At 49.7% G+C, this 27,417-nt stretch overlaps 2 protein-coding genes across 10 annotated transcripts; both read left to right on the top strand.

Moving 5' to 3' along the window:
- Positions 1-1,720: 1,720 nt before the first annotated feature.
- C8H1orf53 (chromosome 8 C1orf53 homolog) lies at positions 1,721-4,202 on the top strand (the record flags this gene model as incomplete). Its single annotated transcript, XM_072343357.1, has 3 exons — positions 1,721-2,092; positions 2,587-2,688; positions 3,981-4,202. Coding segments are annotated over 3 exons (546 nt in total), but the record flags the coding sequence as incomplete, so codon positions are not given.
- Positions 4,203-4,784: 582 nt separating this feature from the next.
- Positions 4,785-25,763, top strand: LHX9 (LIM homeobox 9). Of its 9 annotated transcripts, none has more exons than XM_072343376.1 (7): positions 4,785-4,843; positions 6,243-7,384; positions 11,883-12,165; positions 13,675-13,877; positions 14,678-15,033; positions 19,791-19,993; positions 21,118-21,474. In XM_072343376.1, exons 3-7 carry the CDS (start codon positions 11,992-11,994, stop codon positions 21,373-21,375), a joined length of 1,194 nt encoding a protein of 397 aa, XP_072199477.1. In that variant the 5' UTR covers positions 4,785-4,843; positions 6,243-7,384; positions 11,883-11,991; the 3' UTR covers positions 21,376-21,474. The 9 variants fall into 9 exon arrangements, with proteins under 9 accessions (XP_072199477.1, XP_072199481.1, XP_072199478.1 ...); XM_072343377.1 differs by lacking the exon at positions 4,785-4,843 and having other exon boundaries at positions 5,138-6,603; positions 7,254-7,384; XM_072343375.1 differs by lacking the exon at positions 4,785-4,843 and having other exon boundaries at positions 5,138-7,012; positions 7,254-7,384.
- Positions 25,764-27,417: the final 1,654 nt, after the last annotated feature.

The raw sequence follows: 27,417 nt of genomic DNA, 5'->3' as shown, positions 1-27,417 counted from the left end.
TCCACAGAACACATGAAAAAATATAGAAAGAAGTCAGTGCCAGCCACTGGAAGAGAACAGGCTCCACCGAGCCAATTGTAGAGCTGTAGGGAGCGCTCCTATTACTCGGGGCTGAAAGTCTCCCAAGAAGAGAGCTGAGTGATGTGAAAGATGTCACCATGGCTTCATTTGGGGACTGAAGGGCTGGGAGGGTTGCCAGCTGAAGGGGAAACAATGAACAGGAGGTCAAAACGCTTAGTGCTGTGGCTTGCAAGTCACATGTAGGAGAAGGCCATAAACAAACATATACACAGTCCAGGTTGCCTGTGCTGAGTGCAAAGGGGCCGAGTGGCAAAACAATAAAAGACATATTTCCATTGAAATACCACAAAAGAAACCACACAGAGGACATTATTATTGACAGGTGATGCTCATTTCCAGTCTCCCCAAAATGTGCTGTCAAGACAATGCAATCTGCAATGCATCTATATAAGCTCAACGTCTTTGTGCACACCAAAGCCTTGAGGATGCAATTCCCCACTGTCTCCTCAAAACTCCCCCATCATCTCCAAGGGACCATTACACTGCAATGGGGAGTTTATAGCATCTTCAGGCCAGGTGGACAACACAGACCTTGCCCACCAATCCCTCCTTACCCACTCGGAATGTAGGGTGGCCTTGAATAAATAAATAACACTGATTGCTCATTTCAAACGTGTTTGGTTTTTTGGTTTTTGGTTTTTTTTTCTTTTTCCCCTTGAAAAACGAGATATTGTCAAGCTGCTGCTGCAGTTACATGAGACTAGGATTAAAGAACTGGAACCAACATCTGTAAAACAAGCCTGGTTTCATTGCATTGGTTAACTGAAGTGTACCGCTCAACCAGCTGTGAAACAGGCTGCTCAGCTGGGAAACAACACGTCTTCCATTCCTGACATTTTAGTAAATACAAATTGCCTTAAATTAGTATCAGTTTTTATGGTCAGAAGTGCTGAACCTCATGGTCCGCCAACTCAGTCTGTACAAAGTAAGTGGCTGCCATCCTGCACTCCCTGTCCGTGATTTCAGCAGCAGCATGTTTGGCAGAGAGACAACACACTGGAAGCAACAAGCTTCAGGCTTACTCCTTATGCCACACGGGGGAAAACATTTCTGGAACTGGCCAAGTCTTAAATGGTAACAAAGCCTGTTTCCATGTACCCATGTATCCTGCTGTGCCAGCTGGGTGGGTGCAGCCAAACTCTGTGATGTCTGTATTTCCGTTGGACTGCCCAGATTCAAGGGAATAAGTTACTTTATCTCCAGTTTTCCTTGTGAAGAGTTTGTGTTGGGGTCCCCCCCAGAACTATCATGTCTGGAAAGGCCAAAAAAGGGTGCCAAGAGGCAAGCGCTGCCTGGAAAGGCAGTGGGTAAGGAGGCAAGAGCAAAGCTGGGGCACCTCGAGGCTGGAGAGGTGGGACAAAGCACACAGGACCGGAGAAGGCTGAGCAAAAGGCACAAGGCAGAGAGCAGCACCGGGCTCCAGCGCTGCCACTTAGCGCTCTGCTCCTCGGAGACAGCGGCCAGAGGGAAGGAGCTTGGTGGAAACAGGGCCGCGGGGCCAGAGCTAAGCAACCCAGAACGGGAACACGGGAAGCTGCAAGCGCTTGGTGGTGACTGGACTGAGAGCACCAAGAGGGGTGTGAAAGGCGAGAGCGCGTCACTGAGCTCACGCACCACGTGCAACCCGAGACCGTGCTGAAACACGGAACGGGAACGATGCGACCGTCCGTCTGTAAATGTTACCCAAACACAAGGCCACAAGGACGCGCTGCTGCCAGCCCTGCCCGTGCTGTGCCCGACGAGCTCCTCTGCGCCCCCCTCGCAGCCGCCACCCGCCGGGCACGGCCGGGACTCGGGCCCGGCCCCCGCTCTCCTCCCGCCCGCCCTCCCGGAGCCCGGAAGCGCACGGCGGCCGCCCCAGAGGGCCCGGCCCGGCCCGGGAGCCGCCACGGGAGCCGCTCGCAGCGCCGCGATCGCCGCCGCCCGACCACCGCCCCCGGGGCGGCCCCCGGCCCCGCAGCTGACGCCGCTGGAGAGGCGCATCGTGGAGCTGCACCGGGAGGCGGTTGCGGTGAGAGCGGGGCCGCGCCGGGAACGTCCGCCCGGGGGCTCCGGGCGGGCGGCGCTGGGGCTGAGGGAGGCCGCGCGGAACACCGGACCCGAGCGGAGCGCTGCCCCCGGGAAAGAGCCGCCCTCCCGGCAGCGGCGCGCAGACGCCGCGGGGGCTCCGCGCTCGCTCCGCGCTGCTCCGGGGCCTCCCGTCTGGGAGGCGGCGGGCGGCAGCAGCCGGCACAACGAGCTCCGCGTGCAGCGCGGGGCTCGGAGCGGGCGTGGCTGCGGATCGAGGAGATGTTAAGCGGTGAAAGATGTCAGACGCTGTCCGATAACTGCGTGAGATGGGTTACAAGTAAAACGCGAGAGGCTGGAATTTGGAAAGGGAAGAGGAAATAGCGCAGAAAGGGAAAGCAGCCCAAGTGCTCTTCGCTCCCTGCATCCAACCCGCGTGCAGTGTGGGGCCTCGGGGATCTGGACGCCCTCCGGGCTGAGCTGCGTGTCTGTCCCCAGGCAGGCCGGCAGACCTACGTGGACCCAGCCACGGGCTACCAGGTGCTCACTGAGGCCGCCCACTTGCGGAGAGGTAAATGCTGTGGCTCTGCGTGCAGACACGTGAGTACAAAGCTGTGCCCTCAGCCCGCCTGGGCGCCAATCCCTGTGACTTGTACGTTGTTGCTGCTGGGGCAGCAGGAGTCAGCAGCACATCTGGTGTGTCCTGCCCTGCCGTGGTCTTGGACATGTTAAGTCTAGGGGAGGTTATTGGCAGATTTTCTTAAAATATTGGAGCATTTCCCACTGACGCCATCTCTTAGAAATAGCATGAAGTGCCCTGCACAGGAGTTACTTGACTGACTATTGGTTTATGGAAGTTCTGCACCCTTTCACAAGTCCATCAGCCAAGGAAAAGAAGCAGTGTATCACAAAACCCGTGTCCAACAAACATTCCCATTTTGGGGTCACGAGATGGGATTTGTCTCAAAGATAGCTCAGTTTTCCAGGACAGCGCTTAAAACTTTAGAAGTTATGTTTTATAGCAAGACTGAGAAGTGACGTAAGGTGCAGGATTTGGTAGAGCAGTGGGTGAATGTCATTAAGCAATAGGGTCTGGCACTCTGTCTGTTGAGAACTGCCAGTTTGTGCTCCGTACACCCAAGGAGCACCGGTTCTGTCTCTTCCAGTGCAGGCAAGGCCAAGGCCACAGTCATCCCACATCTGGGCTCTCATTACAGCTGTGCCTGAACGTTCACGTGGGTAACACTCGGGGTGCAGTATATAGGGGGCTGGCCGTGGTGCATTTAACCTAAAGATCCCTCTGAAAGCAGTGGAGAAAGAGGATGAGCACATGTGATACACAGTTCAAATGTGCGCAGCTGACTGGCTGTACTTTAGCTTTTCCTTTTTAAAGTTGCTGCCCGAGTGGCAAAGACTTGTTTCTTCAGTGAGATCTCTCTCTTCCTGTAAGGAAGCTGTCGGGACGCAGGGCTTTGGGGACAAAGAGTTTCAATTGATCAGGACATGGTTACAGATGTACTGAGAGCCCGGGATCGTGCTGTCCCCCCTCTGCTCCTGGTGCCGTGCTGTGCTCTCAGCTGAGCTATTCTGGGAGCTCCGGTATGCACAGCATTTCTGCAGTTACATCCAGAATAAAGAAATTTAAGAACAAAAGATTGTTCTGGACAGTCAAACTAGAATGAGTTGGAAGGATGCATTTAGGAAGTGGTTTCTTGGACGCTAATTAGGACCATTTGCTTGGGGTTGCCATTATTTTCCTTTTAGTCTGGAGGGCACAATAGATCAAATGATTTATATATCATTAACAATTCCTGTTAACCATAAGCCGGGCCGGGCTTTTCCATACTGATTACTAAGTAATGCAATAATGGCTTGTTTTATTTCTTCTGCAGTGTCCATATGAGCAAGTTAACGTAAAAGACCAGTCGAAAAAGAAGCGCTTCAACTCTTATTTCTATGTGTGACCGTGAACATCTTTGCACTCAGCCAGAACAGCTGCAGGACATGAGCACACCTTGTAGCTCCGGGTGGCTGCCACCACCAGCACTGCCATGCACTGTGCCCACAGCCAGCACACGGTGACTGCACTTTCAATGCAATAAAGCACAAACTGAACCGTGTGTGAGCGTGTTTTGGCACAGCATTATTGATCACCCCTTCCCTTTCTATTGCACTACAAGTAACAAACAGGTTTATCTGTTGTTGGATTGTATCTGGTCGTACCATGAATTTCACTTGGGAAGAAGCCATGGAAAGCAGGTGTATGCAATAATTTACATCCTTCAGGTGTCTTTATAGTCATTGTTGCATGCCGTGCAACACGTAAGAATTATTGATTTGGGTACATTTGGAGTTTTGATTGTTTTGTGGACGGCTCAGGGAACAACGACACTGTACTGTGTGCTGTGCTACATGAAGGCAGTGCTTCCACAGACAGCTGCCGCCAGGGGCAACCTGTCCTGGGGGCTGGACCCGGCCTGCAGCACCCTGGGGATGCCGCATCCCTGCTGGATGCCGGGGAGCAGATCGGGCCGGGCCGTGCTTCTAGACTGAGCGCCTGCCCCGAGGTAGAGGTGGGAGGAGGGCCGGCTGGGCAGATTGGCCTGGCTTCCTGAATAATTTACGTTCTTCGTATTTGATTGAACATCTATCCGGTCGGTGTCCGGGTTTGTAAAAGGCTTTGGAAGATAAAAGTGTTCTATTTGCAAGCATAATACGAAGTGTACAGTACGCTAAAGAAATCTACAGGCATCCGGTAGGTGCCGAGCCCTGCTGTGCGTCGGACGTACCCTCAGCGGGAGCTCCTCCGCCTTTGTTCCTTGCGCACGCCAGCCCCTCTATTCCCTACTGCAGCCGCTGCTATCTGCGCTGTTGCTCTTACTGCCTGGCACAGCGTCTCCCCCAGATCAGCTCCCAGACCGAGCGGCACCGGGACGCGTCCCGTCGCGGTTCTGATGGGCGGCGGCTCCCAAAGAGCCGCAGGGGAGCCCCGCCCCGAGCGGCCCCGGCCCTCTGCCACGACCTGGCAGCGGCGTCCCGGGGCGGCTGCGGAACGGGACGGGGGGCACGACGGGCCGCGCTACGCTACGCGGAGAGGCGTTTTCCATCTGCGCACATTCAGACGAGGCGGGAGGTTTCGTTTGGGCTGGAAACTATTGTCAGTTGCTCGGTGTCCCATTTTGCTCCATCCTCGGCTCCGGTTGAACGAAATGTCTCGAAGCCTGTTCCAAAAAGATGCTCGTACAGGCTTCCAGATGCTAAGATTTAGATCATTTGAACGTCAGCGCAGCCTTCTGGTAACACAACACATCCAAATGGATTTCGTTTGTATATTGACGTCCGTCAGACGGGAAAGAAGAGTATTTTAGAGTCGAAGTCTGTCCCGGCCGTGTTAGCAGCGGGGCCGCACGCCGGGCAGGGCGAGCCCGGAGTCCCGGGGCACTGGGGCTGTGCTCTAACGCGGGGCCGGTGCAGCCCGGCCGTGTCCGCGGTGGGCAGCGGGGACAGACCGCGGCCCTCGGCACCCCCGGCGCGCTACCCGTCGCCTGGAGGACCCTCCGGCGAGGGGCTCCGAAGCCGCGGGCACAGCGCTGGCAGCAGGTGACTCTCCTGGAGCCCGGCCCGTGCCCCTGCAGCAGGGAGAGGGGCTATACGCCTCGGGCAATGTAGGGAGCGGGGCTGGGCACGGAGCTCCCACGCCACAGCCGCCCCGCCGCCAGCCCGGGCTGCTCTGTCCCTAGGGTCCCTCCGGCTTAAACTTTCCGCTGAGGAGCGATTTACCGCCACCCGAGGGATCAAACCGGCCCGGCCCCGCAGCTGGCGCAGCGTACCCTAGGTCACCTGCGCACAGGGCCCGCCCTGCGGGGCTTTCTCCGCGCTCCTTCAGCCAGCAGCTCTGTCCCCCACCTCCCGACACCTCCCCGAGCGCTTCTCGGGGCGCGCTGACGCTCCGCGGACCCCTCTGCTGCCCGCGGGGCGGAGCGGGCTCCGGGCGCGGCTCCCGGCGGGGCCCCGCTCGCTGATCCCCGGGAGCGGAGTGCTGCCTCCGCCCGGCGCCCGGTTCCCTTCTATGAGCAGATCATTAGCATCCCTTGTCGGCTTTCCTTCTTCTTCTCTTTCTCTTTTTTTTCCCCCCTTTCTTTTTATATGAATAGATCACCAAGCTGGCCACGTCGACCTGGCGGTCACACGGCTCAGGGGAGAGGAGCTGAGACTGTCACAGGAGCTCAGAGGAAGCCCCGGGGAAGGCCGGGCGGGCATCAGACCGCGGGGAGAGCGGCTCCGGGTGTCAAACGCGAGCCTCGAGCCTCTATTTTTCTGTTGTTTTGAGCCGGTGGATCAATTGTCATCAGTCCTGTCACCTAAGAAGCAATGATTCCGATTCAACTTGGCATCTGATTTTATTCTAATGGGTTAAATTGGGTTCACTTTTTCAATTATCCCAGGTTTGACTGCGTAGTATTGCATGACAACTCACAATTTCATCGGGTTTGGCAAAGCGAGCTTGCTCCGCGAGTACGTATATCATATCACATCAGATCAGGCTGAAGTTTGCTGTTTAGCGACTCCATTCGCGAGTCGCTTTTAGTAGAAGTGGGAAGGGTTGCTGCAATCCGCGGCTGGTTCGGCACGATTCGGGAAAAAAAAGAAAAGAAAAAGGAAAATGCGGCTAGATGGCAACAACACGGGGTTCGCCGCTCAGCTGTGAATAAGCACAGAACGAAGCAAGAGACACGATGGGGAACCGCTCCGCTCGCCGCAATATTTTTAGCAGCCTCTCAGCCCTCGCCTTTTTTTAATTTCCTAATATGCTCTTTGCTTTATTAGTTTTATTTACAACCGGCTCCCATTAACACCTCACCTGATTACTGAGGAGTTGAGACAGCTAAGCAGGAAAACCCAGAAAAGCGGCCAAAGCTGAGAGGTGGGAGCCGGTTTTGTTTTCATTCGTTCTTTTTATTAATATTTGTTTGTTTTGTTTCGAAGTAAATATTTAGAAGCCGGCAGCAAAGAAAAGGCAGGTATACGTGTGTGCCGAGGGGGTCAGAGGTGACAAATTCGCGTCAATTCCGTATCAGAGGCGATGTAGAGAGGGGGAGAGAGGCGAGAGGGAGAGAGGGAAACAATCCTTCCACGCAGCAGCTTGTTTATTTTAATTAACATAGGGATCCTCCGCCAGGAACAAGGACCCACCTCCATCTCCCGGCTGAGCACCGCGCCTCTCCCCACCCAGACCCCAGCCCTCGTCGCTCATAAAGGAGGGCACAGTTTGGGAAGAAGCTCCTAAGGTCGCAAGGTAAGGTCTTGCGTGAGCCCCTGTAAGCGGTGCGGCGATTCAGACCTCACGATGCCATTTGCGGGTGTTCCTTTGCCGTCGTGTTGTTTTTTCAAAGCCAGCAGCCCAGAATGGTCGCTCCCCCAGGTGCATTCGCAGTCAGCATTCGGTGCGGGTGTTTTAATCTGGACAAACAGCAGCCTGGGAAGTCCGAGCCGTTCTGTTTAATAAATACGGACCTGTGTTCTTTATTCTTTTTTCTTTCTCATCTTATATTTTTTCCTTCCCACGAAGGGCTCCCCTCACCTGTCCGTGAACGTAGCCTTTAGCAGCATCCTTCCCCAAAGCAGCAAAACACGGTGCTTTCAGACGGCTACATCACGCCCGGAGTGCGCATTCGATGGGGGCTACCGGCAAACCGCCGAGGACCTGCCGGCTGCGCTCCGGCGCGGTGAGCAGAGCCGCTATGCGCACACGGCGATCCGCCGACCTGCTCGCTGCTGCCTGGCCGCGGGGACGTGTCCCTGGTAGTGCCACGCTAAGCGCATCGCGGTCGGTTATTTCAATAACACCTCCTTCGGAAAATGAATAGGCGGCTCAGTGCGGGTTTTCACATTACCGGCTGCTCTGAGCTTTGCTTTTTTTCGGCGCGATGCTCTGTGCATCGAGCTGCAGCGGGCAGAGGAGTGGGGTGTCGGGGCGCTGACCCCGAGCGGCTCTGCCCCGGGGGTGCGGGGCTGGAGAGAGGCGGTGACGGTAAAAGGTGTTATGGGCACCAGAGGGGAATTTAGAACAATACTAGATATATTTTAAACACTATTAGATATATAATTATAAAGCAGTCAGTTTAAATGCAGAAAGCAAGCTTGGCTACATTTGGTGTCATCGCCGAGAGATTCGACTTTGCTCAAATTCTCTGTCTGTGTGCCCAGACTCTCGTCCTAGCCGCCGACTCCACGGAGCGATGAGACCGAGCGGCAGTAGCCCCGTGCTCCGCAACAAGCTGGCAGAGCAGAAAATAGAGACACGGTGTGAAGCCAGACCCGGCTTCGAGTGCCCGGCGCGGGCAGCAGAACCGCCATTCGCCGTCGCCGTTTGTGCGCTCCAGACGCGATGTGCCGGGCAGCGCCAACGGGGCTCAGGTGCCCGAGCGGGGCCGAGCCCGATGCCCCCCCGCGGCCGTGCTCCTGGCGCTGCCCGCAGCAGGGGAGGGGGGCGGCTGAATCAAACTCCTTCTGCCCCCCCTCCCTTCCGCAGTGCCCTCCCTCTTCTAATTATTGCTGGTCAATTATTAATTTGCATGTAGACGTTGTCCTAAATCCCCCGAACTGAGCGCAGGATCGTTCACGCTGTAATAGGCTTTAGCCTGGAGCCCGTGGCCGAGAAGAATGAGAGCTCTATAGCGGAGCGTAGCCGGCATCGCGTGCCGCAGCCCGCCCGGAGCGCAGGGGGACTGCGGGAGGGGGAGGTGTGTGTGGGGGGGTGACTGATGGCAAAGCCAGGCCGGGAGGGCGGGCCGAGCCGCTGCGAGCTGTCCGGGCTGCAGGGTCCCACGGCTGAACCCCCCCACACCCCACTGTCTGGGAGTTTTGCTAAGGCCGAGCACATACTTAAGGAAAGGAAAAATACGGCGCTGTCTGAAAAGCCTCGAACATTGCCCATCTGATGTCTTCCCAAAGTGCTGCGGCACCCCGCAACGAGAGACTGCTTTCGGAGGCCAAGTGCTAATGCGAATGGTTTCATAGGGGATGAAGAGCTCGATTTGGGCTTTAGATGCCCCGTTGCGGGCTCTCCTCCCCCACTCGAAAGGCAGCGGCCCCCACAGAGCCCTGCCCGGGGCGCCCTCACCACCCGCCCGCAGCGGAGCGGTGCCAGGACAGTGAGTCCGGTGTACCGGGAGCTGCCGCGGGCCTTCGGAAATGGAGAAGTCGCGTCTGATGCAGGCAACAAACTTTTTCTGTCCATTTAGGTAAGCAGCACGTTCATCAGTAAGCGCTTTAGAAACCTCCGGCCTCCGTTAGCGGGGCAGCGGATCCCTAACGCTACCTGATGGAGCAGAAGGGAAGGGCCCTATCATTAATTAAGCGCGCCCGCCAGGAGGAGGTTCCGTCGTTTCTGACTTTGCTTATGATCCTGCCCAATTATTCCTAACGGAGCCGCCGAGCCCTGGTTGGAGGTGGCAATGCGGCACCGACAGGCTCGGCGCTGAGAGCGGCTCTCGGCCCCGCACCTGCGGCACATCGCTGCCCCGAGCGCCCGGCCCGGCAGGGACACGGAGGGACCGCGCAGGGAGGACGAGGCTCGGGGTGCCCCTGTCCGGCACCCGCGAGCACCGCTTGTGCTGTACGGCGCGGGGGTAAACGCGGCGCCAACGCGAAACTGCTCTCTGCTCCGGGGCGGGCGGAAATACAAAATAGCTGAACAGGAATAAAGGACCATTTCGTTGGGAGAAAAACAAACAAACAAACAAACAAACAAATAAACAAACAAAAAACCCCACTAGCAGTAAACCGACCCAAACCCTGAACGCGCCACCACAGTGGAAAGATTTCACCGCAATGACTAAAACTAAACTCGTCTCTAGAAGACATGTTGCGCTCACCGCAGGCGCCCGCCGGGCAGGCGCAGGGCTACGCGCAGCCGGACGGCCGTGCGCGGGGCGAGAGCTCCTGCCGAGGGCTCCCAGCCCTCTCGCCGGCGCCGGCCGCCTGCGCTCCCCGCTCCCTCCTTCTTCCCGGGCCGCCTCGCTCCACGAAGTGGCTGCACAAGTCGGCCCGGCCCGACTCGGCTCGGCCGCAGGGCAGAGGGGCACCTCGAGGGAGGGGGCCCGGAACGGCTCCCGGCCCCCGGATCGAATCACCTCCTTTATTTTTTCCTGATGTCTCATTGTGCTAATTGACTTGTTTTCTCCAAGGAAAGCCCATCTCTCCCTCCTCCTTCCCCCTCCACAGTTTTTTTTTTCTTCTTTCTTTCTTTTCCTTTTTTTTTTTTTTTTTTTTTTTTTCCTTTTTCTTTTTCTTTTCTTTTTTCCAATTTTTTTTCCTGTTCCCCTTTTCATCTTGAACCGGGACTGCTCCGCAGGACTCCACTGTTGGTGGGGGTTTCTGTCCGTTTTAAGGGAGATTCCCTCACCCCTTTGAGCTTCGTCGATTTTATAGCTATTACTCTTATTAAAACACACAAGCACATACAACGCATTGATTTCCATCCAAAAGGGCTAATTACATTACTTACAGTAAATAGCAGCCCTGCTGTCCGGGGTCTAGTGTGCCAACAGAGAAAAAAAATCCCGGCTTATTTCACTTGATTGACTTCATCTTTGTGTGAAATTGTGTTTTATGAGCTGTATTCTGGCACTCGGAGGAATGTAGCAACATTCAATCTGCAAATAACATTAATTTTAGCTACTTAAGGGGAAAGAGAAGGGAGGAAACCGGCAGCCTGGATCTTGGGTTACATGGAAGAGGTGACTAGAGGAGCCCCCGAGGATGGCTCCGGGATGCTTTGCAGAGGAAGTGGGGGCTGGGGCACTCCTTCCAGCGGCCGCGCTGGGGCTCGGTGTGGAGCGTCCCCCGGGGAGCGAGGAGCGCAGAGCTGCCGCCAGGAAGATCCTTCGGTAGGGATCGAGGTGTCAGGAAACAGCCGGCAGCTGTTCCAGGGAAAGGCAAGGAAGAGTAGTGTGAAAAGTAAGTAGGAAAAAGGGGAGAGGAGGGGAGGGGGAGCAGGAGAGAGATTAGCCAGGAAGGAATGCGCCGCCCGGACCCCTGCGCGCAATGACCGCTGGCAGCCGGAGCGGCGAGGAACGGGGGCAGGCGAGGGACGGGGGCAGGCGAGGTCCCGTTTCGGCTGAGGGCGGGGGTCTAGCGGGGCCCGCGCTGCTGGCGACGGCGGGGCGGGCGGTGCCCGAGAACCTGTTCGGGACCCGAGCTGAACCCCCCGGTTCCCGCCGCCCCCGGAGCCCCGATCCCGGTCGCTCGGAGTCCCCGCTGTACGGAGCGGCCCCGGGGAGCCCGGCCCCGCCGCCGCCTCGCGGGACTCGGCGTTTGGGGGAGGTAATAAAGCCCACCCCACCCACAGGCCCGGCTGCGATGTTTGTCTCTGCTTGCCCATCACTAGGGGTTGAGAGGAGTATGACAGGTCTTTGTTGTCTGAATAAAAATCAGTGGCGGCTCAAGGGAGAGAACTCCTCCTACTAAATTATCAAAAATGGGCTGGCTTTAGTCTCTTAACAAATTGGACAGAGCTCCGGAAGGCAGCAGTCCCAAATCCAACCTACAGGCACTGGGAACTTTAAAGCAACCAGGGACTGCTTGAAAATAGCACTTCTTTTTGCTTTCTTTGTATTCAAAACTATATCCTCTCCCGACCGGTTCTGCCGCCCCAGGTCCGAGTCTCTCCGGTCGGGAGCCCCGGCTTTCCAGAACAGTAACAGATCCTTTAGCTCGCTTTTCTTCTTTGATTTTTCAAACTAATTATTATTACGTTTTCTTCCCCTTGTTTGTTTTCCGCACACCTTCAGGAAGCCCTCGGTGCTTGAGCAAAGAGAAGCTCCTATTGCAACCTCCTTCCCTGTGCCGTGCTCCTCGGTGTAAACATTTTGGATGATCTAAAGACTCTGGGGTCTGTATATGGAAATAGTGGGGTGCAGAGCAGAAGAAAATACTTGTCCTTTCCGTCCCCCAGCCATGCTTTTCCACGGGATCTCCGGAGGCCACATCCAAGGAATCATGGAGGAGATGGAGAGGAGATCCAAGACCGAGTCCCGCCTGGCCAAAGGGGGACAGATGAACGGCCGAGAAACGGTAAGAAAGCAGCCGGCCCTTCTGGAGGGGGATCCCTGCGAGCGTGGGCCCGCACGGGGCAGTCCGACCTCGGGGAAGGGAGAAGCCGCCTGTCCCCGTCCTGCCCTTCCCCTGTCCCTCTTGTACAGCCCCGCCGCTGTTGCTGTAGCGCAGGGCGCTGCTTCTGCCGGGCTCCGTTAGACATTTGTCTCACGACTGCTGCCGCGTGTGCTCTCTGGAGTAAGGGGGCAATGTCTAAAATCGCAGCGAGGACGTCTGTAAAGCCGCTGCAGCAGCAGCCCGGTCCGGCCGCCGTGCCCGTGGGAGAGGGGCTGCAGGCGGGCTGCGGGGCTGCACGCACTCCGTGCCCCCGGCACCTTCGGACGGACCCGCGACCCGCGGCCGCTCGCTGTTCGGATCCATTTTTGGTCTCGAGTGCGGGACCCGTACGGAGGCACCGCTCTTTCCGACAGCAGCGCCGGTCGGTTATTCCGCTTAGCGGCATCTCCCCTTTCTAGTGCCGGGTTCGAGGTTTTCATTAATGTCACGGCCGGTGGAGAACGGGATCCTTTTCTTCCCAACTTCGTGGGGCTTCCGCTCGCCGCGCACGAGGAATAGCGCGCAGAGCAGCGGCCTGCAGCCCGCCTTACCGCTACAGCCGCGGGGTCTTCCCCTTTCTCTTAAATAGCTCCCGCTTTGTTCTGGGAGAATTTGCAATGTAAATTCCACTCGCTTTTTTGAATTGCTGTACAAGGGGGAGAGGAAAACCTCTTCAGATTAAAAAATAAAAATAAAATAAAATGAACGCGGTGTTGCAACTTTAAAACAGTTGCGACTTTAGAACAAGAAGTTCGGGGCTGTTTTTTTCCCGTCCGTTTCTCAGCAGGCGCCGCTCGGAGCCTCCCGGCCGAGCTTTTGTTGCCGCGGTTCCTCCACACGCCTTTGTCCCGAGCGGCGCTCCCGGAGCTGCCCGGGAACCCACACTGCTTCGGGCCGAGAGACTCGCGGTGGGGGTGACCCCGGGCCGTGTCCCTGCCCGGCAGGGCGCTGAGCGTCCGCCACCACTACCCCTCGCATCGCCACCTGTCACCTTTCTTTGATTTCTGCTTTAAAGTGCCTGGTTTTGCTTAGCGCGGGGTTAGGCTGTTCTAAGCATGGAGAAAATTTACCAGAAAACTGATGTCAGTGTGCACCCGCCGCCATAAACTTATAGTGTGGCAAAATGGTGTTTCTCTACTTGAAAACGCCGTTCTTCGGGTGCATTCTAATATCAAAATGTGAAAGTGATGGGGAAACTATGGACTTAAACTTAAGAAAGCCTAAGAATCGGCTTTCCTCCCCTCGCTGCGGCCTAATCAGCAGCTTTCACGTATTGCAAAGACACGAGCTGATTAGGAGCAGAGTGATGAGACAAACGTGAAAGCTGAACCCCGGTGAGCTGAACTTGGCGGCCCCGGCCCGGGAGGGTCCCTTTGTGCAGCCCCACGGCCGCCCCGCTCCGTGCCTGATCCCTGCGCTGTTGTTTTGCAGAACATGCCCCCCATGAGCCCCGAGAAGCCTGCTTTGTGCGCTGGGTGTGGAGGGAAGATCTCAGACAGATATTACCTGCTGGCTGTTGACAAACAATGGCACCTCAGGTGTCTTAAGTGCTGTGAATGTAAACTGGCTTTGGAGTCAGAACTCACCTGCTTTGCCAAGGACGGCAGTATTTACTGCAAGGAGGATTACTACAGGTACAGCAATCAGTTCTCACGGGTACAAAATCACGTCCCTTCCCCGGGCATTACGAACAGAGCCGCTCTTTTCATCCGCACGGGAAGCTCGCGAAGTAGCTTTTTGCGGCCATCTACCCCCTCACGCGTCCCCTCGGAAAAGTCTCGCACGATTACCCAGCGGGCGGCCGGCCGGGGGAGCCGAGCACGTGGCGGCACGGGAAAGGGCGAAAGAGCCGAGCCTCGGGCTCCCTCCGCTCCGAGTAAGCGCAGGAACGCAGCCTGCAGCCCGGCGGAAAGTTTTCCAACGACCGCTGCGCTCCGTTTGTCCGGCGCGGAGCGGCCGAAAGGCGGCGGGCAGCGGCGAGGCCCGCACCGTGCGGGGCCGTGCCCCTCGCCCAGCCCCGAGGCGACGGCGGCTGGGGCCGAGCGGGCGCCGTTTGCAAGAACGTTTCGGCTTCCCCAGGGCTCGGATCCCCGCCTCCTCTCCTCCGCGGCCTTTCTGGTCTCTAAATGACCGAAAGGAGGGGGGCGCCTCGTTTTTTCCCCGCCTGCGTTTCTCTCCGCGCGCTGGCGGCGGGGAGTTTTGCTCGCCGCACGACCTAAGCGAATAGGTCAACCGGGCGGAAAACGCAAGGCGTTTGCCCGACGGCCGCGGTGCCGGGTGCCTGCGGGGACTGCGGGAGCCGTCCCGGGGCGGGGAGGGACGTGCGCGGCCCCGGGCTCCTTGCCGACCTCCCGCGGCAGGAGCGAGGCGGACAGCGCCGGGGCGAGATCTTCCTTGACCCTTCTAGTTGATGCCCACCGTTCTTTTCCCTCAGAAGGTTCTCCGTGCAGAGATGTGCCCGCTGCCACCTTGGGATCTCAGCCTCTGAAATGGTCATGAGAGCCAGGGAGTCGGTTTATCACTTGAGCTGCTTCACCTGCACCACCTGCAACAAGACTCTGACCACGGGCGATCACTTTGGCATGAAGGACAACCTGGTTTACTGCAGGGCCCACTTCGAGTCTCTTTTGCAAGGAGAATACCCGCCTCAGTTGAGCTACACCGAGTTGGCAGCCAAGAGCGGAGGGCTGGCCCTGCCCTACTTCAACGGCACGGGCACCGTGCAGAAGGGGAGGCCCAGGAAACGAAAAAGCCCTGCCCTGGGAGTGGACATCGTCAACTACAACTCAGGTGGGCAACGCACCCGGCCTCCCCCCCCTCGGCACGGAGCACTCTCGGGCTTCCCCTGGGCCGGGTGGTGCGAGGGGAGCTCAGGCGGGCCCCAGCTCGCGTAACCATTGGCAAATCAAACCAACAGCCCTCCGAGGGCTGGAGCGTTTGCAGGAAAGCTAACAGCAGCCCTCCTCAAAGGCTGTCTGTGCCCATTAATGTCAAACACCCAAACTTAGCCGCTTCCCAGGGTAAAGACAAAAACAACAGAAAAAGCAGAGTAACACCACACCGTTCTTTCTCTATAGAAACCTCGGAGATGCAGTTGCCATTATTTGTATTTCATTAACGAAAATTCTTCATCATTTAGATTTCAAATTATAAGTGTCCAAAAGGGTCAGCAAAAACATAATTTCAGAGCAAAAAAAGTACAGAACGCGGTGAGTGTGGTGTGCAGGCAGTCAGTGCAGCTCTCCGATTCATAGCACTGAACTCTCCAGGTTAAACAATCCCCATTTACTGGCACTCAAACGATCAAACTGCTCGAGAGGCCAACGAATAAATGTTGTTCCCCGTAACTAAGCCTTAACAAATGTTATTAACAGGAACGGTTTCTGCTCTCTTAACGGTAGGAAAGAAACAAGTGTTGTACTCTATTGAATTTCCTCCTTAACTCCGGTAGCTTCAGTACCCAGGCCGTGCCCGAGCACCCCGTGCTAGGGGCTGGAGGGAGGAGAGCTTTACGCGCTATCAGGCGCTTTAAGAGTTTCGTTAGACGGAAGCCGAAAGTAGCGAGGCCAAATCCGAACAGAAAGCCCCCGCCTCCCCAAAAGCTTGGGGCGGAAGGGCAGCCCCCGGGAGGGGCAGCGGGCTGGGAGCGGGCAGCGGCTGCCCCAGGCGAGGCGACCGAGGGAGCTCCGCACCCGCCTCAGCCCCCTCCCTCCGCCCCAGTTCGGGCCGCTGCTCGGAGATCCGTGAGCAGCCCTCGGCTCCCCCCGCGCAGCCTGCAGTCCTCCCCGGCACGTCCTCTGGGGCTGCTGCGAGACGGGCCGCGGCTGGGAACCGGGTGGATGCGCGAGGCTATTTCATCTCCTCTGATGCGTAGACCTTGGAGCTGGGGTAATCACTGCGCTAATTGTTCCTTGTTAATTGAAGATGACATTGGAATCCCTGGCTGTGGAGCGGTTTTCAATCAGTCCTGAAAGCTGCTAAAGAAAAGTGAACCTGTGGCACAGCCCCTGTTCATTCAGTGCTGGCCCCTGGCAGGGGGGTCCCCATCTGCCTGCTCTCTCAAACTCTCACTTGGCCATCCAATTCCCCAGGTCCCCAAACGGGAAGATTTCTAAGGACAAGTTACCATTAGAATTAGGATTAGAAAAGTTGTGGGTACGAGAATACACCCCTTAAGTACTTGGCAGAGACATGACTTGTGAACCCCATCATAGCTTTTGGGCGCGAGTCCTGAAAGTCTGCTTCATTACAACCATGGGGGATGGAAGATTCACCGACTGCAAAGAGATTAAAACTCACTGCCCAATATGAAAATATAGCCTATTTCATCAAGGTCTCACATAATTTAGAACAATCAAACAGAGAAGCCTACTCTAATTGGATGCCTTACACTTCATGTAGACGACTGAGGAATTTGATCTGTTGGGCTGTATTTTTTGCTTTAAGCATTATCTAGCAGTGTCCAGTGTTGACACACGGTCTCGAGAAAATACAGCCTGCAGCCAAAGCATGCATCCGGTGCAAACGAGTCCAGTCCATTGACCTGCTGTGCTGCAGATCCAAGGGGAGGAAAACAAGCCTCTGACAGTTATGAAATGAATTGCAGTTGATGAAACTATTTCTCAAAAGAGGAGAGAGAAAAAAGTTACTCAGCAACTATCAGCCACTTCCTACATGCGTTTCCCATCCCTTGCCCTGCGCTCCGGCAGCTGTCCTTGCACATCCCATCTCCCAGGGGTACCAGCCTGCTGCATGCCCACACAGTCCCGCACAGCCTCATGCCCTGCAGCCCCCAGCATGTATCTGTCCTGGATCATGTGCTCCATGCCAGCAGACTTGGTTCATGCTGAGTGTGCTCCTACAGCTCCCTGCTTCTTGGGAACAGAGCACTTTCCCGGTAAAGCGAGGCAGAACTGGCCTGATGAAGCTGGCTCTGTTGGTATGGCAGGCCAGTACAGAAACAAATCAGACTTCTGAAGCCAACTGGTGCAGCTGACCCTGATTAGGCCAACAGCCCCACTGAGCCGTGCACAAAAATCAGCGTATTTAAAAACAACCCCAGTATCAGGCTCAGACCTGTGCATGTGTTTTGTTTTGGACGAGCCAAGCATGGGGCCAGGGTGGGAAATGGGCTTCTGCTGCTGCCTCTACAACAGCTTTTCTATTTTGCATGTTGTTTAGCAGTTTGATTTCTGCTTCTCAGCTGTAAAGTGGAAACACAACAATAAATAACTCAAAATGTTGTGAGCTAAAGCCATTCGCGCTTGTGAACTGTCTGCAATTAATGTGAAAAAATGGAAGAAACTATTCAAAAGTACTTAAAACATTCAAAGCTTTCTCTATATTACCTCTTATATCATAGAACTAATATATATCGAGGCAACTGTGTTGACTTACAGCTCACAGGATATAGAAATGAGATGGCGAAGAAGATTTACCTAGGAAAATATTTTACACAGCTGTTGCTCCAAGAGCTGCTTACTTTTCTTCGTAATAAATATGTGTGTGTGAAAAACTAAGAAGAGTTCACTTGAAAAATTCTTGGCAGTAGAAAGCAATGAGTTCTAGCTCTTTCCAAAGCAAAATTAAATTAGCAACTCCCTGATCCCATTGCAGTGAAATAAGCAACAATATCTCGCCTAACTCTCTGCTTTCTCCTGGTTCTCCAGGCGATGGTATAAAGTTCTGTAGCATGATGTGGCAAAGCTACACAGTGCTGTTTCACCTGTGTAAAACCGAGATGGATCTGATCACTGTATGAACAGGGCTTGTCTGAGAATGCTCCGAGCCCCATTCTTGCTTTCTCTTGAAAGTAAAAGTAGATCACAGATGGAAAAACAAATCAAAACAAAAAAAGCAGGACAGAGGAGTGTGAGGAAGTTTGCTTTGCTGCTGTACACCTGAATGATCCAAGAAAAGGAAACACACAAGCAGCTTACAACTGTCTGATGGAAAACTGGAGGGCTGAATTCTGATGATCTGCTTTATGGCAGCTGATGAGTTACTGCCCACACAATTTGACTGAAGGCAGCGTGACTGCTTGTGAAAACAAGGAGTAAATACAATACCAATCTAGCCTGAAATTGTTTTTAAGGTAAACTTCAACTCCTGGTGCTTTCTGAAGTGTCACTTTGCTTTGTTTGAAAGTGCAGATATACTTCTTACCAAGACTAGAAGCAAATCTAACTATAATTAAATATTCACCTGAATTTCTGTCAAAGTGTTGTCTTAACAGTGTCTGTTCACGTTGACTTGTCTTATAATTCAAAAGAGAAAACACCTTCAAGAAGCTTTCTATTTTCTCCTGGTTTCAAGTTGTTTTGCCTCCGTTTTTAGCTCTGTCAACATCAGTCTCTCTCTATTGTCTGCTTTCTCTCTCTTTCTCTCCTCTCTTTATTGAGAAATCTGGATCAGCTTGGCCTAGTAAATAATCCGCTATCTGGGATCCAAGAACTGCTCAAAAATTCAAATGATCAACTAATGAAACTTGGTCTAGTTTGCACATTCTGAAATCTTTTCAATTAGCTGTTCAGTCATTAGTACTCCTTGCTATGATCATGTGTTCAATTTTCTTCTGTTTAAGTGAGCTATCGTTACAAAATGGTATCCTGAAAGTAATCCACTTGTTTTTAAGCCAAAGAGAAAAATACAGGCATTTTTCTACTTCTTCTATTTTTTTTTCCAATATTGTCATCTCATTCCCCAGCGATAAGTGGTGATGTTACAAGTCCATGAACTGCTGCCACACTAGGGTGCAAGTCACACTCATACAAGCGTAATCTGGAACAGAATCTTTCACAGATGCTTTGGAAATCTGAAATCAGAGAAATCAGGGAAAGTTGAGCCACTATTTGTTGCTTGCAGAAATCTCATTAATCAGTACCAGCTAAGAGAAGAATGGCTTGAATCAAGCCTTGACCAACTACTTTCTAGAGATGCTTTACAGAGGAAAAGTTTCCAAGCAGTTCACTTAAAATCTCCGGCAGAGTCCAAAAGCATTTATTTTATTAGCAAAGAAGTCCAGATTTTCTGCTTTCCTGATCAACTGTCATAACAAACTTTCCTGCTGTACATCTTTTTTAAAGGTTCTTGTGATTTGGAGGAAGGCTTAGGAACATTCAGAATGCTGGCTTGACCTTTATTCTTCTCTCAAGCTAAGAGTGTTTCAATGAGTGAGATTTCAAAATCTGAATGAGATTTCAAATGACTCTTTGGATGCCCAAAGCAAAACCATCACCACAGGGAAAAGAGTTGTTTGAAAATAAATGCCAAAGTAGAGATAACTTTCTATGCCTGTCCTTAGTAGGTAAAGGCCTAGGGTACATAGCATGTTTTAAGTATAAGAAAAGGTCATCTTCTGGTTCTTTTTTGTCTCATCTAATTATCACATCTATACTTAGTCTTGCCCCATGTTAGCTCTTCTTCCCTCTCTTGCTCTCTAGCTTGCTTCCTTCCCCCCAAATAGTACGCTAGCCATGATTGTTGCCTAGATTCCTTTATCATACATGAGGCGCAGCCACTAACTCACTGCTTGGTTTATCAAACAGGTTGTAATGAGAACGAGGCAGATCACATGGACAGAGACCAGCAGCCTTATCCCCCATCCCAGAAGACAAAGCGCATGCGCACCTCCTTCAAACACCACCAGCTTCGTACCATGAAGTCCTACTTTGCTATCAACCACAACCCAGATGCCAAGGACCTCAAGCAGCTTGCCCAGAAAACAGGCCTGACCAAGAGAGTTCTGCAGGTAAGAAGCCACCGTCACAGGCTTGACAGAATTTTCCCCTACTGCTGCCAGTCAATAGCGTTTCCCATATGTGTAACGAGAGCGATATATAAATACTTTTGCCAGCTGTGTCCCTAGTGGGTGTTCAGGGGGGTATGGTATTACATGACAGGAGTGCCAAATGTATACCTGAAGGCAGCCAAATACTGAAATGTGATTTATAAGTAGTTGCATCTTCAAGATGAGGAAATTGTCTCCGGAGTCTACAACCTGGGAGATATCCAGGGATCTGTAGTCTCTTTGTGCTGACCTTATTAAGGACAGAGGTAGCAAATCTACTCATTTTACACGTACTGGGTGAAGCCCTTGGGCTCCTGTGAGGCAGTTAACGTGGCCCCTCAGCGAGCAGATCCTCAATTTACAGAAGGCAAACTTTGACCAGTACAATTTTCCAGGACCAGCTGTTCCCTGTTATTACCAAGGGCCTCCATAGCAAAGTTATTTCCCTGTGAAAGAGCCCAGCAAATGACATTAACAAAATCTGCATAATGGTGTGTGCTAGCTCAGAGAAGTTAAAGTGAGGTATGTGTTGTAAGCTGTGTGCAGAGAAGGGCAGCCATCTAGGGACAAAGAGAATCTATTAGCAGTGATTGCTTGTCTGTGTTACAAATCACCTGAAACACTTCCAGTGAACCCTGTAGAAAAGAAAGACTAGGTAACCGACACCAACAAGCTGCATGACAGGGACAGTGTAATTTCCCCTCCTTCCTTGTCAGTCTTTTAAAATGATTAAGATAAACTTTAAGCCTCGGCCAAAATCTGCTCATTCACCCTTTGCCTTCATCCTTGAGTGTCGATCCTAAAACTCCTCAGCTGAAGCGAAAACCAGAGGCCATGCAAAAAGCTGCCTCTGTTGGGCAAGTGAGTGAGCAGATTTCCCAAGGCTTGGCGCTGGGCCCTGGGCCTTTGTGCAGGGCCTGCCTGTGAGCCAGTACCACCAGTAGCAAGCCAGGCTGTAGAGCGATGTGGGCAGCGTTGCCACGCAAATCAAACATCAAAAAGATGACGTAAAAGCAAGAACAAAGACAAACAAACAAACAAACAAACAAGCATCGGTAAAGAAATCAATTGGGATTGGTTTGCAGGTTTGGTTTCAAAACGCAAGAGCCAAATTCAGAAGGAACCTTTTGCGGCAGGAGAATGGGGGTGTCGATAAAGCGGACGGCACCTCACTTCCGGCACCGCCCTCCGCAGACAGCGGCGCTCTCACTCCACCCGGCACTGCGACCACTTTAACAGACCTGACCAATCCCACTATCACTGTAGTGACATCAGTGACCTCTAACTTGGACAGCCACGAACCCGGGAGCCCCTCACAAACTACCTTAACGAACCTTTTCTAACATTGCCGTTTTTTTGGTTTTGTTTTTTTGTTTTTTTTTAATTCTTACTCTTTATTATTATTATTATTATTATTATTATTATTTTGGTTATTTTCAAGCCTTTTTTTTTTTTTTTTTTAAACAAAAAACAAACCCACAAAATATTTGGGAAAATAAACAGCTTGATGTGTAGCATCTGCAGCCACTTGGCAAATGAGTTTGAAGTAATATGTTGCTATAATAAACGAACCTTTATTGTTGATAAATTGTACTCAAATTTTTTTAATTCATCAGACAACCGAAGAGAAGTTCTGAATCATTCTAATAAGTGCCTCTTAAAATTGTATGTTACTTATTTCCACAATCTTGAAAAAAAACACGATTACCACTACTGCTACAAAGCCCAGAAGTTTCTTTTCCCTCCCTGATAACCAGATAAAAGTCAGTATAATTATAGACAAAAGAATGCTGCTTTCACGATTGTATGTTCACTTCCAGAACCCAAGATCTCCTTTTATTTTTATAACGCATCTAAAAGTTTTGTACGATTTATTTTTTAAATGTAGACGAATAAATACAACATGGATTAAATGGTTGACGTAGTCAGACTGCCAGTCCCAGTGCTTCTTTGTAACGCGTTAGTGCCAAGGCCAACCCCACCCCCATGGGCACGTTGGGAGCCCCGTGGGGATGAGTGCTGCCCTGCAGCCCTACACCCAGCCCACACCAAGGGCTGCACCTGGTGGGGGCCTGGAGTGGGGCCCATGGAGCACAGCCGAGGCTGTGGGTCCCTGAGCTCATCTCTGCAAGTTACGGAGGGCAAGGGTGGGAAATGCTCTCCAGAATGAGCTCGCTGCTGTAAGGGTATGTTAGAGCAGAGCAACAGCTCCAGGTGGGAGTCCCTCTGATCTGACATATTGCGCAGGGAGGGATTTTCATTCTGCTCTGCAGTCAAACGGCACAGATTCAGAATTAAATAAAACAACCAACCAAACAAATGAGGGCAGTTTGCTACTCGGCCTCCATGCCGTACTACTAAAGCAAACAGGGGGTCATTTAGTGAGCACAAAAGTGATTTCCAACGTTGCACAAGCACGTGCGCTGTTAAAAGAAGCTTTTGATAAATCACAGTTTTTCAGGGAAATGGAAATAAGCAAAATATAATTTGTTAAGATGTTTAAGGAACATGATCTTAGTACCATTTATTCATTGCTATTTTGAATTTATTGTAGCTGTTTCCTGAGATTGTATCGGACTCTTTGTTTAACACACAACATCTTTAGTTCCTTGCTATCTTTAACATACGCTTTACCTTTTGTTTTTATTTTTTTAACCTTTGTATAAGAGGAGAAAATGTTAGCAGAAATTCTCACAAAATTGGGAATTGAGATAATTTTAAAGCAGATAAACTCAGAAGCCTTGTGGATGCTGATCTCAATACATTTCTTAGTTTACAATAGCAAACTTTCTTTTTTTTTAATTTTATTTAAGCTAAAAGTCTGAATGGTCTGGGCAGTGGTGAATGTTCATTTGTATCCTCTTATTGTAGTTGAACACCAATTAGATTGTGGAGAGTCTCAGAAACAAAACCGAACAAAAACCAGTCAAGATCTACGTCTTGCTCTTAGTGGATTGTTAAGAATAACTTTGCACATATACCCCACTTTTTAGACACCATCAAATCTCTTTTTTTGGTGGTCAAAGTGGCTATTTAATATATTTTAAAGGTGTCCTTTTTGGCTGTATAAATGTGTGGTTACATATTGACAGTTCACTGCCCACATTAAAGTGCATTATTGTAATTTTTGCTCAGGGTTTTTAGAAAATTAGCACAGAAAAGTAGCTTATTTTTAAAAAAAAGATGATGGAAGAGATGTTAACACTGTAATAGAAGAAAGGTGTGTTTGCCATTATATATTTAGCAAGTATGGTTATCATCTTCTACGGATATTAAATCTTGACTTTTCCTATTTCTATTATCTTATGGGCATTTACCACTAACCAGACCAAACAACCTTGGTAAGGCTGAGATCTTTATTAATACACTTTTACAGGTAAAAATATTGATACTTATAAATTTTGTTCTTTGACAGAACAATATATGGTACTAGAGATCTACTTTATTAAGTAGACTAATTAAAACTCAGTTCTACTATGTGCCTTATGATATACCTTGGGAGTAAGTTTGTGAAAAATCAGGATATATGTGTTGTTTGTTAAATTAACTGTTTTAAGCCCTTTTGACACCTCACTAGTTTTGTACTGTTTTACCTCTTATTTCTGAAACTCTTTTTATGGTGTATCCTGTTAGAGGGGACAAACATGTCATAGAAAGCAGTTGTGCACTCTTTCAGATATAGTTGATAAATCCAATAATCTTATATATTGAGCTTCGTGTTTATAGTACAGTAAGTGGTCTAGCAAAATTGTCCATGTTTCTTTGTTTATTGATAAATGCATTGTATAGAAACTATTTCCCCTAAATATTTATGGACCAAACAATTGTGATATATCCTATTAAATTTGTGTGAATAAACCATTTTGAATCTAAGGAGTATTATTTCCCATCAGTTTTCATTATTATTATTATTTTCCAATTTAAAGCCTACGTGTTCCGGAGTGTCTCTTTGCTTTTACGGTACCTGCGAACAATTGGTATTAAACATGGAAACACGGCCTTTTAAATATTCTAAAATACGGCTCCTTCTTAGGTTTTCAGTTTCTGCCTATTCAATGTCTGTGCTACTGCTGGTGCGATTTAGATGTTAGCCTCTTAGCCCCCTTTTTTGAACATGCCAGGTAATGCCCCACTGATTTGATATGGAAATCCCACCGTAGGCTTCTAAAGAAGTCAGAGAGCTAGCAGCTAAAGTAATTGCATGACGAATATAACCTAAATAATATGATGAAATGAAGCAAGATTTAATGCTAGGTGTATTTGAACACAAGCTAGAATTGCAGACCCCGAGAAGCCAGGTTGCTCTGTAGTTTAATAAATTGTCACTATGATTTCTTTCAGGGAGAACAAATCATGGGGCATTACAGCCAAACATCCCGACGTTTGAAAATTCCCTAAAGTATTAAAAGAAGGGGAAAAGTTTGATCGGAAATCCACTGCAGTGAAGACAAAGACAATATTAGGTTATGATAATCATACATTTAAAAATCTATCGAGCCAAAAAATAAAAATAAAAGACTTGATGTCATTTCCTGAATGTTAACAAAACATATGTTATTTTATGGTGTCTAATTAACAGAACCGGAGGCTTCAACAAATTGTGTGGTATTAAAAACAAATTTAGAGAAACTATGTATAAAACCAGAGCAACCTGGCAGCAATCTACCCAGCCCATATTCGAAGAAAACTTTTCTTTAAAAATATCACATTTGTCAAGCACAAGTACTTGTAAAATAAAATCTGAGTGCATTCATTCCACTTGCTTGCTAATGTGTACTAGTCATATCTGTTAAATGGATTTTTGTAAATTCAGAGAGAACTTTTCACTCATTCCAAATCATAGGAATCAAAACCCAGTAACTTTAGTACTATTGTTTCTGAAACCTTTTTTTTTTTATTTTTTTTTATTTTTTATTTTTAAATGAGACAAATCTGCATGCACTTTTCCATCTGTCACATATAGTGTACATTTCTGTATGATGAATTTCTCTTTGATGTTTCTTGTATAATAGCTTTCATTAATAAACATTTTATTTGATGCAAACATAGTTAACTTTATGTAAACACTTAGCTAATTGTTCCAGCTAATTTAAACTTTTCTCTTGAAAAGAAGCAGTACAGCACAGTTCCAACGTGTTACGTATATAAAATCAAAAAGAATGAGGTAGCAATACTGTTATGCAGCGAAAAGCATTTCCTTTAGTGTTTACCTTTTATTTTTTTAACCTGCTGTATAAAACTGACATGTTTTGAGAAATAAATTCCCATCAGCATCAGCAGTAAAAACAACCCCCAAATTCTTCATCAGTATACGAAGACATAAGCAGTATGTAAAACTCTCGGTGACTTTTAGAATACATGGATATAATTTGTGGATCCCTGAGCTGTTTACAAGGTCACTATGCAAGGAGCAAGCACATTACAAATAGTTGCTCCTGAGATTCCCAGTCTAAAACACGGATGATTTTTATGAGCCGACAAGCAAGTGAGATAATAACTGATTATTAGGAATGAGGTTTTGTAAGCGTTAAGCAACTATTTGCAGAAAGATTTTTTAAAAATATATTCCTATTTAGCTGTATAGCCAAAGCGTATGTTAAACAAATTAACATATAAAAACTTGCCAGAAAATCTTTCATTAAGATGACATTTTTATTATATACTAATGAACCCTATGTAAACAATGTAACTTTTATGAATGATGGACATTAAATATTTCACTTACGTGTATCCGCAGCATTTTGCATGTTTTCTTCAACTCTTCCAGTTTCTGAATTCAAAAAAGAAAACCATACAATTATTAACAATGTAAGACAAAGTTACATACAGCTAACTGCAGCAATCTCTGGAAACTGGTAACCAAGAGTGTTCTAACGGCAATAAAAGGGTATCATTTATTGGTGGCAATTATGGGAAGTATTGTTTAAACAACAGTTTTATAGTCCGTTGTAAAGTTCTGTTGAAAAAGGTTAGCACGGAGGACTTAATTCAAATCAGCTTGATCAGAAATTTAAGTATGCTGTGAAATTCTTAAACCGAGCCTCATGTGCATTTATTACTGCAGAAAAGAAGTACATACAGAAAAGTTATTATTCGTATCGCAGATAAGGTGGTTTCCCCGTGTTGTCTGCAAGAAAATATTATGACCATTAATTATTAAAATCAGTAAAGATCTAGGGTGGTGTTTAGGGCACTGAGAGAACTTACTTGTGACAGTTATTCTTTTGTAAATCACTACATTCTTTAGTCAGTTGGATTCCTTCTGCACCTTTTTAATGTGCACAAGCATATTTCTAGTCTGAATTATTGTCCATGTGCTGCTTTGCTCATCTGATTAGCAAAATAAATGAATTAAATGCTCTTGATGAAAAACAAGCTCCACTGAAGTAAATGGTAAAATCAAATTAACTGATTAAAGTGCAACCAGGGGAATTTTGTGTCTCCCTTATGATTAATGATATCAAGATTTCATTTTTTAACAGTGCTATTGTTTGTCCAGAGATAGTCTTGCATGCAGTGCTCTGATTCGTTTGAGCAGTTGCATTTGCCATTCCAAGGTTTTTCACAAGATAACAATATCTGTCCCTTGCATTTAGAAAGTAAACACGTCGAATGGGCAGCACTATACCGGGAAGAAAAGTAAGGAATAATTTCAGACAAGATTTAAGAGAATGCAAGGCAAACATGAGTTTTCACTTGTCAGAAGTGAAATGTGCTTGGGTTCTTCCTAGTGGATGCATGCCCACAGCTAGATGCAGCATTTTTTTTCACTTCTGGTCTCAAAAAAGAAGTCAAATTGTGCACTCCTAGGACATCTGACTCAGAATTATTCACCAGAGGAATGGTTTGCAGGACTGGGTCAAATGACAGAAGGCTGACACCAAAGCCCACTGGAATCGATGAATTTTCTCTCCCCAATCCCGTGGGCTTTGAGCCAGGAGCTGAATGAACATAGAGACTAAATTATTCTCTTGTCTCTTAAGAAAGCATAACCTTCAGAATGAGATAGAATGTATAGGACAGCGATGCCTCTCTGTTCTTTAGATTTCATTCTTGAGAGCTGCTAATCCAAGCACCTGGCACATGCATTAAATTGACTTCAAAATATTTCTTCCTCCTTCACCCAAATACAGGACACAAATTATACTACTGGAAATTCCAGAAGCTATTATAGTGTTGGAGACTTTATTCAGTTATTCTGCAGTGCTGAACAATTCTTCTGCGCTTCTCAATTGACACAGACTTATCTTGACACATACCTATACACATATCCTTGTCTTGCCTTCAGATAACTAGTACTTTCATATCTATTTAAGTCACTCAAACCTATAGGAAGTATCTCTCCAGGCTTACACGTTCTAGCTAAAGCAGTTGTCATAATTTTT

Source organism: Excalfactoria chinensis, chromosome 8 (genome assembly GCF_039878825.1).
Source record: "Excalfactoria chinensis isolate bCotChi1 chromosome 8, bCotChi1.hap2, whole genome shotgun sequence".
NCBI classification, from domain to species: Eukaryota; Metazoa; Chordata; class Aves; order Galliformes; family Phasianidae; genus Excalfactoria; species Excalfactoria chinensis.
This window is presented reverse-complemented; position numbering and strand designations above follow the sequence as displayed.